Source organism: Salmo salar, chromosome ssa12 (assembly GCF_905237065.1).
Source record: "Salmo salar chromosome ssa12, Ssal_v3.1, whole genome shotgun sequence".
Taxonomy (NCBI): Eukaryota; Metazoa; Chordata; class Actinopteri; order Salmoniformes; family Salmonidae; genus Salmo; species Salmo salar.
In genome coordinates, this window is record NC_059453.1 from 17,337,947 (window position 1) to 17,350,681 (window position 12,735).

The 12,735-nt window shown below is 44.6% G+C and overlaps 1 protein-coding gene across 3 annotated transcripts in view; it reads left to right on the forward strand.

Annotated features, from left to right (window-relative positions):
• The first annotated feature begins 1,161 nt into the window (after positions 1-1,161).
• Positions 1,162-12,735, forward strand: part of armh3 (armadillo like helical domain containing 3) — an 83,831-nt gene continuing 72,257 nt past the window's right edge. For 2 of the 3 annotated variants that reach the window (XM_045690911.1, XM_045690910.1), the window contains exons 1-9: positions 2,528-2,555; positions 2,679-2,788; positions 6,244-6,300; positions 7,665-7,811; positions 9,844-9,951; positions 11,043-11,135; positions 11,530-11,604; positions 12,092-12,178; positions 12,249-12,305. In XM_045690911.1, the coding sequence (XP_045546867.1) occupies positions 2,543-2,555; positions 2,679-2,788; positions 6,244-6,300; positions 7,665-7,811; positions 9,844-9,951; positions 11,043-11,135; positions 11,530-11,604; positions 12,092-12,178; positions 12,249-12,305 (747 nt within the window). In that variant the 5' untranslated portion in view covers positions 2,528-2,542. Of the gene's footprint in view, positions 1,291-2,527; positions 2,556-2,678; positions 2,789-6,243; positions 6,301-7,664; positions 7,812-9,843; positions 9,952-11,042; positions 11,136-11,529; positions 11,605-12,091; positions 12,179-12,248; positions 12,306-12,735 lie in introns of those variants that run through there. The other variant, XM_045690912.1, reaches the window with a different exon arrangement.

Below are 12,735 nucleotides of genomic sequence, written 5' to 3' on the forward strand. Positions count from 1 at the left end.
AACAGTTGAAACTGGAGCAGCAGCACGGCCAGGTGGACTAGTAACAACAAGGAGTCATCATGCCAGGTAGTCCTGAGGCATGGTCCTAGGATTCAGGTCCTCCGAGAGAAAGAAAGAGAGAGAGAAAGAGAGCATTAGAGAGAGCATACTTAAATTCACACAGGACACAGGATAAGACAGGAGAAATAACATTCCAAATATCTGAAACTTTTTGTCCAAAAATGATACAGAAAAGCTAATCCATGCTTTTGTCTTGTCTCGATTAGTTGACTGCAATGCTCTACTTTCCGGCCCCCCGACACATAAACTACTGCAGCATAAATAATGGAGGCTGAGACAAGAGCACTAAGTAACAAACAAACAAACAAACAAACTAAACGAACTAAACGAACTAACTAACTAACTAACTAACTAACTAACTAACTAACTAACTAACTAACTAACTAACTAACTAACTAACTAACTAACTGAAGTTTATTTAGTGCTATTATCCGGGTAGCCAGAAAGTAGAGCATTGCAGTCAACTAATCTAGAAGTGACAAAAGCATGGATTAGCTTTTCTGCATCATTTTTGGACAAAACATTTCAGATATTTGTCTTCCCTGTGGCTCAGTTGGTAGAGCATGGTGTTTGCTACGCCAGCTTGGTGTGTGCAACGCCAGGGTTCTGGGTTTGATTCCCACGGGGGGCCAGTACAAAAAATAAATGTATGAAATGTATGCATTCACTACTGTAAGTTGCTCTGGATAAGAGTGTCTGCTAAATGACTAAAATGTAAATGTTACAAAGATGGAAAAAACTGTCATTGAAATACTCTTGATATGAACACTGTTTATAACCCTTCATGAGCACCAGTAATGGACAAATTCAAACTTTTGAAAAGATATATGAATGTAGCTAGATTAATTTTTGGCCATATAATGAAATCTATCTAGTTTATATAATTTATATATGATTTTTACAGTTTAAAACAATTTAAAAGTACACATAATCCCAGAGGATGACACATGAAAGAATAAAAAATACACGGATTTTCAATATATTTATATTCTTGTCCTCCTAGTAGTGAATTGAATGTATGCAGAAGATGGAGTGGATTGTAAATCAGTAATAGCTAGCTACAATATCTTCGATACACGACGACCAGTGACCACACAGGCGCTAGGACCATGCAGTCTCCAGACAGGCAAAGGAAGTCTCACTCACAGCTAGCTAGCTAGCAAGCTAACATTGGTATCTGTAGTTTCTGAGCGAACGGTATGGATTCATATAAATAATCGTTTGATTAAGGTAAGAATGTTTTTGATGAATAATGTATGACAACATATACATCTTGCTAGCTGTCCTCAAACGATGTTAGGTTGTACATCGACAAGGAAGCAGACATTGTAAGAAAAGCGCTAGCTAGCTATAGCTAGGTACTATAGACCCACAATGTAGCTATGCATGATGAGTAGGTAACAGCTTGTTGTCATTAACGCTAACATTTGCCAGTACTAGTTATCTGGCTGTATCCTGATTGTTCTCTTTGCGCAACAGGATACTACAACGTGGGCCTGCCCTGACTGAATATGCATTGATTGGGCAACTGCTGTGCTGTTGTGAAATGTTAGCTAGCTAGCTGTCGACTACGTTCCAATGGAATACATAGCTAGCTAGCGTTAGCGTGATATGTCAGTTTTATACAAAATATCCCCATAAAGCATATGATACGTAAGAACAGTTCACTGAATGCAATAGTCAAACCATAGGTAATTGTTTACAAGTGACTAGTAGTGGTTAGCCGAGTTGGTACCGTTAGCTAGCTAACATAGTAGCTAGCCAACCTACGTTGTTGCCAGTCACCGAAAAGTTCATATTCAAAAATTAAACAACTCTTTATTTAGTACAAGGCAACTCAGTTCATAAAGTGCAACTCAAACATTGGCCACTACGTATCATATGCTTTATGGGGATATATTGTATGAAACTGACATATCATGCTAACGCTAGCTAGCTATGTATTCCATTGGAACGTAGTCGACAGCTCGCTAACATTCCAAAACAACACAGCAGTTGCCCAATCAATGCATATTCAGTCAGGGTAGGCCCACGTTGTAGTATCCTGTTGCGCAAAGAGAACAATCAGGATACAGCCAGATAAGGACACGAATCACGATTAACTAGCTAACGTTAGCTTGTGCTGCATTCATTGTTTCTATTCTAGTAGCCTATTATAGTAGCTAGCATTATCACGTCACTTCTTGGGAACGACTGAGTGAACACATGTAGCTAAGAATGCTTTGTTGACAGTTCAGGCTACTTGATTTAGGCCTAGTTAACTTTTGTAGATTGTTCCCAGCTATTGCAATAGCATTCATTTATTTTGCAACCATACATTGATGACTAATCATATACAGTATATAAATGGGAAATAAGTGACACTTATCTAACCCCGTGTTAAAACTCGACCAGAACTGAAGGTTCTAAATGCCATACATTCTTGACAATAGAAGCACCTTCTACATTAACACTGTTGAATGCGGGTCCAAGCCAGTGTGGAATGCCTAAAACTGGTGTGTATGTATTGTCTGTCCTTTTTTGTTTTTCTGTGTGAATATTAGCTACATGCCTATTTGCGTCTGCTGTGTTTACATTTCTGTGCTTACTTATTTGTGTGTGTGTGTGTGTGTGTCCAGACCCAGCCATGTCTCAGCTGGAGAAGAAGGCGGGGCTTCTGAGAAGGACTTCCTCCTCTAAGAAACCCCTGAAGGAGAAGGTGGTGCTGATGTATGATGAGATCTTTGCGGTAAGATAGAGGGATGGATAGAGAGAAGAGGGAATGATGGACAAAGATAAAGAGAGAGAGAGAGGGGGGAGGGAGGGAGAGGGAATGATGGATAAAGATAAGGAGGGAGGGGGAGAGAGAGGGAGGGAGAGAAGAGGGAATGATGGATACAGATAAGAAGAGAGGGAGAGAAGAGGGAGGGAGGGAGGGAGAGAAGAGGAAAGGATGGATAAAGATAAGAAGAGAGGGATAGAAAGAGGGGGGAGAGAAAGGGGGGAGGATTGATGAAGATAAGCAGAGAGGGATGGACAGAGAGGGAGGTTTGTGCAGAGCTAAAGGGATGTGGTCAAGTGAAAGAGTAAGAGCATAGGGGAAGAAAGAGTGAGGGTCGGAACAGACAGATAGGAACAGAAATGAGGGTGGTGGACTTGCTCTCATATTTCGTTTCACCTCAAAAAGCACAAGAAAGAGAATTTCAACACCCACCATCTCAGATTGTCCTGAAATCATTTTCTGTACTTAGTAACGGATACGATTATCATTCCTGAAACATTATTTTGTTGAAATATAATTTTATCTCTGAGAAATTAAGATAATTGATTGCTCCCAAATTGGCCATTTTAATTGATAAGATTCAGATAATTTTCAATAAATATAGTACCCAACATCTGGTTTGGACCACACTTCTTCCTACCAATGAGTAAGACATGATGAATCCCCCCCATAATTGTAAAATGCCACCCACGGACCCCCCATGCCAATCCCACCCCAACAACCAGTATACAGTATCAGTTGCCTATGTTTGACAAATAGTATGAAACTGTGGCTTGGAGTATTGCTTCTCCATAGTATGTCATGTATTCCCTGTGAATCTGGTGATGTTTTTTTCCCCTGTTCAGAGAAATTAGTAATTGAAGTCGCTTGCATTATTTACAATGAAGTAGTGTGATAGTACCATGTTTTGACCACAAGATGTCGCTGTTGTTGCTATACCGCAGCACTATTTTATCAATTTTGCTGTTCTCTTGTGTTTTTTTTGCAACTTTGGGTAGAAAACCTTTGTGTGGTCACCCTCACAATTCAAGCCAGTCCTCCATGAAAGCAATTCAGTTTGTCCTAAGTTCTTACTGACTTGCCTAGTTAAATAAAATGAGCAACCTATTGCTTCAACCCAACTCTCCTTGAATAGTCCAATAAGTGGCCACTCTCTGAGGTTCTCATATGAAGACTTTTCCTACAAGCCCAAAACTTTGATGGAGAAATGAGCTACGGACTAAAATGTTGAGACAACCCTAAGAATATAATTAATTGCATGTTTTTCAATAAAATAATATGGAAACATGTCTATATGTTTTGTGATTAGTGACATTTTACCATTAAACCAAATACCATTACACAACACTATACAGTATGTGTTTGGGACATTTTCCATTAAACCCAACCCAATACCATTACACAACACTATACAGTGTGTGTTTGGGACATTTACCATTAAACCCAACCCAATACCATTACACAACACTATACAGTGTGTGTTTGGGACATTTACCATTAAACCCAACCCAATACCATTACACAACACTATACAGTGTGTGTTTGGGACATTTACCATTGAAGACCATTAGGGACATTTACCATTGAAGACCATTAGAGACCATAACATTGAAACCATTAGAGACCATAACATTGAAGACCATTAGAGACCATAACATTGAAGACCATTAGGGACCATAACATTGAAGACCATTAGAGCCCATAACATTGAAGACCATTAGAGGCCATAACATTTTAGAGACCATAACATTGAAGACCATTAGAGACCGTAACATTTTAGAGACCATAACATTGAAGACCATTAGGGACCATAACATTGAAACCATAACATTGAAACCATTAGAGACCATAACATTGAAACAATAAGAAACCATAACATTGAAACCATTAGAGACCATAACATTGAAGACTATTAGAGACCATAACATTGAAACAATAAGAAACCATAACATTGAAACCATTCGAGACCATAACATTGAAACAATAAGAAACCATAACATTGAAACTATTAGAGACCATAACATTGAAACCATTAGAGACCATAACATTGAAACCATTAGAGACCATAACATTGAAACCATTAGAGACCATAACATTGAAGACTATTAGAGACCATAACATTGAAACCATTAGAGACCATAACATTGAAAACTATTAGAGACCATAACATTGAAGACCATTAGAGACCATAACATTGAAGACTGTTAGAGACCATAACATTGAAGACCGTTAGAGACCATAACATTGAAGACTATTAGAGACCATAACATTGAAACAATAAGAAACCATAACATTGAAACCATTAGAGACCATAACATTGAAGACCATTAGAGACCATAACATTGAAACCATTAGAGACCATAACATTGAAGACCATTAGAGACCATAACATTGAAGACCATTAGAGACCATAACATTGAAGACCATTAGAGACCATAACATTGAAACCATTAGAGACCATAACATTGAAGACCATTAGAGACCATAACATTGAAGACCATTAGAGACCATAACATTGAAACCATTAGAGACCATAACATTGAAGACCATTAGAGACCATAACATTGAAACCATTAGAGACCATAACATTGAAGACCATTAGAGACTATAACATTGAAGACTATTAGAGACCATAACATTGAAACCATTAGAGACCATAACAATGAAACCATTAGAGACCATAACATTGAAGACTATTAGAGACCATAACATTGAAACCATTAGAGACCATAACATTGAAGACCATTAGGGACCATAACATTGAAGACTATTAGAGACCATAACATTGAAACCATTAGAGACCATAACAATGAAACCATTAGAACTGCTGTAGCCTCATGGTGTGCTTGTTCACCAGGAAGGGTCTAGCAGTAACTAATCCAGACCTTTTTTGAAGGGAATAAACCGCACACAAAGGGCCTGTTTCCTGGACAAGGATTAAGTGTAAAAGAAGGAGAAACTGATTTTCTTTCATGGAGGACTGGCTTGAAACCATTTCAGAAACAAGCTGATATGGTGGGTGTCATGGCTGAGATGGTGGGTGTCATGGCTGAGATGGTGGGTGTCATGGCTGAGATGGTGGGTGTCATGGCTGAGATGGTGGGTGCCATGGCTGAGATGGTGGGTGCCATGGCTGAGATGGTGGGTGCCATGGCTGAGATGGTGGGTGCCATGGCTGAGATGGTGGGTGTCATGGCTGAGATGGTGGGTGTCATGGCTGAGATGGTGGGTGTCATGGCTGAGATGGTGGGTGTCATGGCTGAGATTCTGGGTGTCATGGCTGAGATGGTGGGTGTCATGGCTGAGATGGTGGGTGCCATGGCTGAGATGGTGGGTGCCATGGCTGAGATGGTGGGTGCCATGGCTGAGATGGTGGGTGTCATGGCTGACATGGAGCGACTCTCTCTATCCTCTCTCTTCAGAAAGAGGATCCAGCCAAGAACAACTCCCGTTTCTGGGATGAACTCTTCCTCATGAAGGTAAGAGAGAACAGCTGTTTACATGTGTTTACAAAATGACCCATTTGCATTTGTTTATAAAACTTTTAGCTGTCATTTGGGTTCTAAAAAGGGAATTGCTCTCTAAACATAACCTCACTTCTCTCCTTCTCTCCCTCCATTCCCCACCCTCCTTCTTTCTGTGACCTCCCAACCCTCTTCCCCCTCCCCTTTCTCTCCCAACCCTCTTCCCCCTCCCCTTTCTCTCCCAACCCGCTCCCCCCTCCCCTTTCTCTCCCAACCCTCTTCCCCCTCCCCTTTCTCTACCAACCCTCTTCCCCCTCCCCTTTCTCACCCAACCCTCTTCCCCCTCCCCTTTCTCTACCAACCCTCTTCCCCCTCCCCTTTCTCACCCAACCCTCTTCCCCCTCCCCTTTCTCTCCCAACCCTCTTCCCCCTCCCCTTTCTCTCCCAACCCTCTTCCCCCTCCCCTTTCTCACCCAACCCTCTTCCCCCTCCCCTTTCTCACCCAACCCTCTTCCCCCTCCCCTTTCTCACCCAACCCTCTTCCCCCTCCCCTTTCTCTCCCAACCCTCTTCCCCCTCCCCTTTCTCTCCCAACCCTCTTCCCCCTCCCCTTTCTCTCCCAACCCTCTTCCCCCTCCCCTTTCTCACCCAACCCTCTTCCCCCTCCCCTTTCTCACCCAACCCTCTTCCCCCTCCCCTTTCTCTCCCAACCCTCTTCCCCCTCCCCTTTCTCTCCCAACCCTCTACCCCCTCCCCTTTCTCTCCCAACCCTCTTCCCCCTCCCCTTTCTCTCCCAACCCTCTTCCCCCTCCCCTTTCTCTCCCAACCCTCTTCCCCCTCCCCTTTCTCTCCCAACCCTCTTCCCCCTCCCCTTTCTCTCCCAACCCTCTACCCCCCCTCCCCTTTCTCTCCCAACCCTCTTCCCCCTCCCCTTTCTCTCCCAACCCTCTTCCCCCTCCCCTTTCTCTCCCAACCCTCTTCCCCCTCCCCTTTCTCTCCCAACCCTCTTCCCCCTCCCCTTTCTCTCCCAACCCTCTTCCCCCTCCCCTTTCTCACCCAACCCTCTTCCCCCTCCCCTTTCTCTCCCAACCCTCTTCCCCCTCCCCTTTCTCACCCAACCCTCTTCCCCCTCCCCTTTCTCACCCAACCCTCTTCCCCCTCCCCTTTCTCACCCAACCCTCTTCCCCCCTCCCCTTTCTCACCCAACCCTCTTCCCCCCTCCCCTTTCTCTACCAACCCTCCCTCTTCCCCCTCCCCTTTCTCTACCAACCCTCCCTCTTCCCCCACTCTCTCCCTCTTCCTCCCCCCTCTCTTGCTCAATCCTCCCTTTTTCCATCCACCCTTCCTCTACACTCTCACCCCCTGTACCCCCCCCCCCAGGTGAATCTGGAGTACCTGGAGGCCAAGCTGGAGTCTCTGGATGGAGATGAGGTGATGAAGATTAAAGACAACATCAACAGTTTGTTCCACCACTGTGTTCAGGCCCTGGCAGAGGAGCACCAGATCAAAGTGGTCAACGCCCTGCAGGTAAGTGAGAGTGTGTGTGGGGGGAGGTGTGTGTGTGTGTGTGTGTGTGTGTGTGTGTGTGTGTGTGTGTGTTCCACCACTGTGATCAGACCCTGGCGGAGGAGCACCAAAGTGGTCAATGCTTTACAGGTTAGTGTGTCGTATGGAACTGACATGGATGAGCAAATACATGTTCTCATCCAAATCTACTGGATCCATGCTGTATTCTCTACACTGAGAATACCATCAGAACAGCCTCAATTCGTCAGGGATGGACTCTATTAGGTGTTGAAAGCGTTCCACAGGGATGCTGGTCCATGTTGACTCCAATGCTTCCCACAGTTGTGTCCAGTTGGATGGATGTCCTTTGGGTGGTGGAACATTCCTGATACACATGGGAAACTGTTGCGTGTGAAAAACCCAGCAGTGTTGCAGTTCTTGACACAAACCGGTGCACCTGGCACCTACTACCATACCCCGTTCAAAGGCACTTAAATATGTTGTCTTGCCCATTCACCCTCTGAATGGCACAAATACACAATCCATGTCTCAAGGCTTAGAAATCCATCTTTAACCTGTCTCCCCTCCTTCATCTACACTGACTGAACTGTTTAACAAGTGACATCAATAAGGGGTCATAACTTTCACCTGGATTCACCTGGTCAGTCTGCCATGGAAAGAGCAGGTGTTCCTAATGTTTTGTACACTCAGTGCAAATTGCATCGTGTGTAGACTGAGGTGGAACATAACATTGCACATCTGTTATGGTGCTGACGTGGCTATAGACAGGATGTATTGGTCCGTACATAGAACTGTTATGGTGCTGACGTGGCTATAGACAGGATGTATTGGTCCGTACATAGAACTGTTATGGTGCTGACGTGGCTATAGACAGGATGTATTGGTCCGTACATAGAACTGTTATGGTGCTGACGTGGCTATAGACAGGATGTATTGGTCCGTACATAGAACTGTTATGGTGCTGACGTGGCTATAGACAGGATGTATTGGTCCGTACATAGAACTGTTATGGTGCTGACGTGGCTATAGACAGCATGTATTGGTCCGTACATAGAACTGTTATGGTGCTGACGTGGCTATAGACAGGATGTATTGGTCCGTACATAGAACTGTTATGGTGCTGACGTGGCTATAGACAGGATGTATTGGTCCGTACATAGAACTGTTATGGTGCTGACGTGGCTATAGACAGGATGTATTGGTCCGTACATAGAACTGTTATGGTGCTGACGTGGCTATAGACAGGATGTATTGGTCCGTACATAGAACTGTTATGGTACTGACGTGGCTATAGACAGGATGTATTGGTCCGTACATAGAACTGTTATGGTGCTGACGTGGCTATAGACAGGATGTATTGGTCCGTACATAGAACTGTTATGGTGCTGACGTGGCTATAGACAGGATGTATTGGTCCGTACATAGAACTGTTATGGTGCTGACGTGGCTATAGACAGGATGTATTGGTCTGTACATAGAACTGTTATGGTGCTGACGTGGCTATAGACAGCATGTATTGGTCCGTACATAGAACTGTTATGGTGCTGATGTGGCTATAGAAAGGATGTATTGGTCTGTACATAGAACTGTTATGGTGCTGACGTGGCTATAGACAGGATGTATTGGTCCGTACATAGAACTGTTATGGTACTGACGTGGCTATAGACAGGATGTATTGGTCCGTACATAGAACTGTTATGGTGCTGACGTGGCTATAGACAGGATGTATGGGTCTGGACCATAGAGATAGATAGAGAACTTGTCTTTGTATCTGTGTGAATATAGCGTCTGTGACAGCATGGGCAATGCCATTGAGACTACAACCCATAGGAATCCCCACCCAGTGAACTGCAGTTACTTTAAAATTGTGGAAGCATGGTGGAATCCCTCAATGGCGTTGCGCATGCTGAAACTTCCCTTTGGTCACTAGAGGCCTCTATCATAATCTATGGTCTGGACATAGAACTTTAAACCTGTCGTGTTTGACCTTTCACCCACATTGTCATGAAGCTGTATCTGTCCTCTCCTCCAGACTCTGTGTGCGTTGTTCCGTGGGGTTCACCAGAAGAACAAGTCAGCCTCAGGCTTCGACATCATCAACATGCTCGTGGGCTTCGACAAGGCCGAGCTCCGCATGAAGGTGTGTGTGTCCTATAGGACCTCATGAAGAGTTAGGAGAGCCTGCTGTGTGTGTGTGTGTGTGTGTGTGTGTGTGTGTGTGTGTGTGTGTGTGTGTGTCCTATAGGACCATGAAGAGTTAGGAGAGCCTGCTGTGTGTGTGTGTGTGTGTGTGTGTGTGTGTGTGTGTGTGTGTGTGTGTGTGTGTGTGTGTGTGTCCTATAGGACCTCATGAAGAGTTAGGAGAGCCGTGTGTGTGTGTGTGTCCTATAGGACCTCATGAAGAGTTAGGAGAGCCGTGTGTGTGTGTGTGTGTGTGTGTGTGTGTGTGTGTGTGTGTGTGTGTGTGTGTGTGTGTGTGTGTGTGTCCTATAGGACCATGAAGAGTTAGGAGAGCTTGCTGTGTGTGTGTGTCCTATAGGACCATGAAGAGTTTGGAGCGCTTGCTGTGTGTGTGTGTGTGTGTGTGTGTGTGTGTGTGTGTGTGTGTGTGTGTGTGTGTGTGTGTGTGTGTGTGTGTGTGTGTGTGTGTGTGTGTGTGTCCTATAGGACCTCATGAAGAGTTAGGAGAGCTTGCTGTGTGTGTGTGTGTGTGTGTGTGTGTGTGTGTGTCCTATAGGACCTCATGAAGAGTTAGGAGAGCTTGCTGTGTGTGTGTGTGTGTGTGTGTGTGTGTGTGTGTGTGTGTGTGTGTGTGTGTGTGTGTGTGTGTGTGTGTGTGTGTCCTATAGGACCATGAAGAGTTAGGAGAGCTTGCTGTGTGTGTGTGTGTGTGTATGTGTATGTGTGTGTGTGTGTGTGTGTGTGTGTGTGTGTGTGTCCTATAGGACCATGAAGAGTTTGGAGCGCTTGCTGTGTGTGTGTGTGTGTGTGTGTGTGTGTGTGTGTGTCCTATAGGACCATGAAGAGTTTGGAGCGCTTGCTGTGTGTGTGTGTGTGTGTGTGTGTGTGTGTGTGTGTGTGTGTGTGTGTGTGTGTGTGTGTGTGTGTGTGTGTGTGTGTGTGTGTCCTAAGAGAAAAGATCGGAGAGCTTTGTGTTCATGTAGCAACACTTCCTCCGTTATATTTCCCTGTTTGCCCCTAGTGAACATGACCCGTGTGTCTCTCCCACAGGACCTGATGGAGAGTTTAGACAGCCTGCTGTGTGGGGACGGCTCAGAAAGTCTCAAAGCCCTGTGTCTCAAACTACTGCTGTGTTTAGTGACGGTAAGATACACACACCCCCCCACCCACATGCTCTCTCTCTCTCTCTCTCTCTCTCTCTCTCTCTCTCTCTCTCTCTCTCTCTCTCTCTCTCTCTCTCTCTCTCTCTCTCTCTCTCTCTCTCTCTCTCTCTCTCTCTCTCTCTCTCTCTCTCTCTCTCTCTCTCTCTCTCTCTCTCTCTCTCTCTCTCTCTCTCTCTCTCTCTCTCTCTCTCTCTCTCTCTCTCTCTCTCTCTCTCTCTCTCTCTCTCTCTCTCTCTCTCTCTCTCTCTCTCTCTCTCTCTCTCTCTCTCTCTCTCTCTCTCTCTCTCTCTCTCTCTCTCTCTCTCTCTCTCTCTCTCTCTCTCTCTCTCTCTCTCTCTCTCTCTCTCTCTTTAAATAGTGTTTCTGTGTTGCAGGTAACAGACAACATCAGTCAGAACACCATCCTAGAGTATGTTATGATCAACAGCATCTTTGAGGCCATTCTTCAGGTAGGACTGTTACTGAGACCTGGGGATGACAGTAACGTTAGGTTATTTACCTGTTAATATGTCATCTCTCTATGTCTCTCTCTCTCTCTGTCTGTGTGTCTCTCTCTCTCGCTCTCTGTGTGTATCTCTCTGTCTCTCTGTGTCTCTCTCTCTCTCTCTCTCTCTCTCTCTCTCTCTCTGTCTCTCTCTCTGTCTCTCTCTCTGTCTCTCTCTCTGTCTCTCTCTCTGTCTCTCTCTCTCTCTTTCTCTCTCTGTCTTTCTGTCTTTCTCTCTCCCTGTCTTTCTCTCTCCCTGTCTTTCTCTCTCTCTCTGTCTCTCTATGTCTCTCTCTGTCCCTCTCTCTCTCTCTCTCTCTCTCTCTCTCTCTCTCTCTCTCTCTCTCTCTCTCTCTCTCTCTCTCTCTCTCTCTCTCTCTCTCTCTCTCTCTCTCTCTCTCTCTCTCTGTCTCTGTCTCTGTCTCTCTCTCTCTGTCTCTCCCCCCGTGTAGATCCTATCAGATGTGTCCACTAGAGGACAACATGGTTATGATGCTGTTGTCCTCCTGGCTCTGCTCGTCAACTACAGGAAGTACGAGGTGAGCCGGTGTGTTTTTCCTCCTCTGTTGACAGGATGGAACCATACTAACTCTTCCTCTTCGTTGTCAGTCTGTGAATCCCTACATTGTGAAGCTCTCCATAGTGGATGATGAACCAACCCTAGATGTGAGTATTCATGTAGATGTTTTATTGTTTATTCCTATCGTTTACAGCAGCCTTTATTAAACTATGGCTCATGTTAATGTTGGGTAAATAAAAAATCTTGGGGGAAAACTAGGTAGAATTGTAGGAAATTAGCTATATTTTTTTACTCTGCCACATGGCAAGAAGAGAAGAATTGCATGAAATGTGTTATAAAATTGTAATAAATGATTCTCTCCATCACATGGCATGATGTGTAGAATTGCAGGAAATTAAATACAATTTCTCACCTCCGTCAAGAGGGGGGCCACTTTTTCCTGCAAGGTGGGGGGAACTCCTAACCACATTTGACATGTTTTCAAGAGCTTGGTTTTCAGGAAAACACTGAATTTCTCATTTGGGTCCCAGGCTGAAAAAGTTTAAGAAACCCTAATTTAGACTTCAGAGAGTGTTT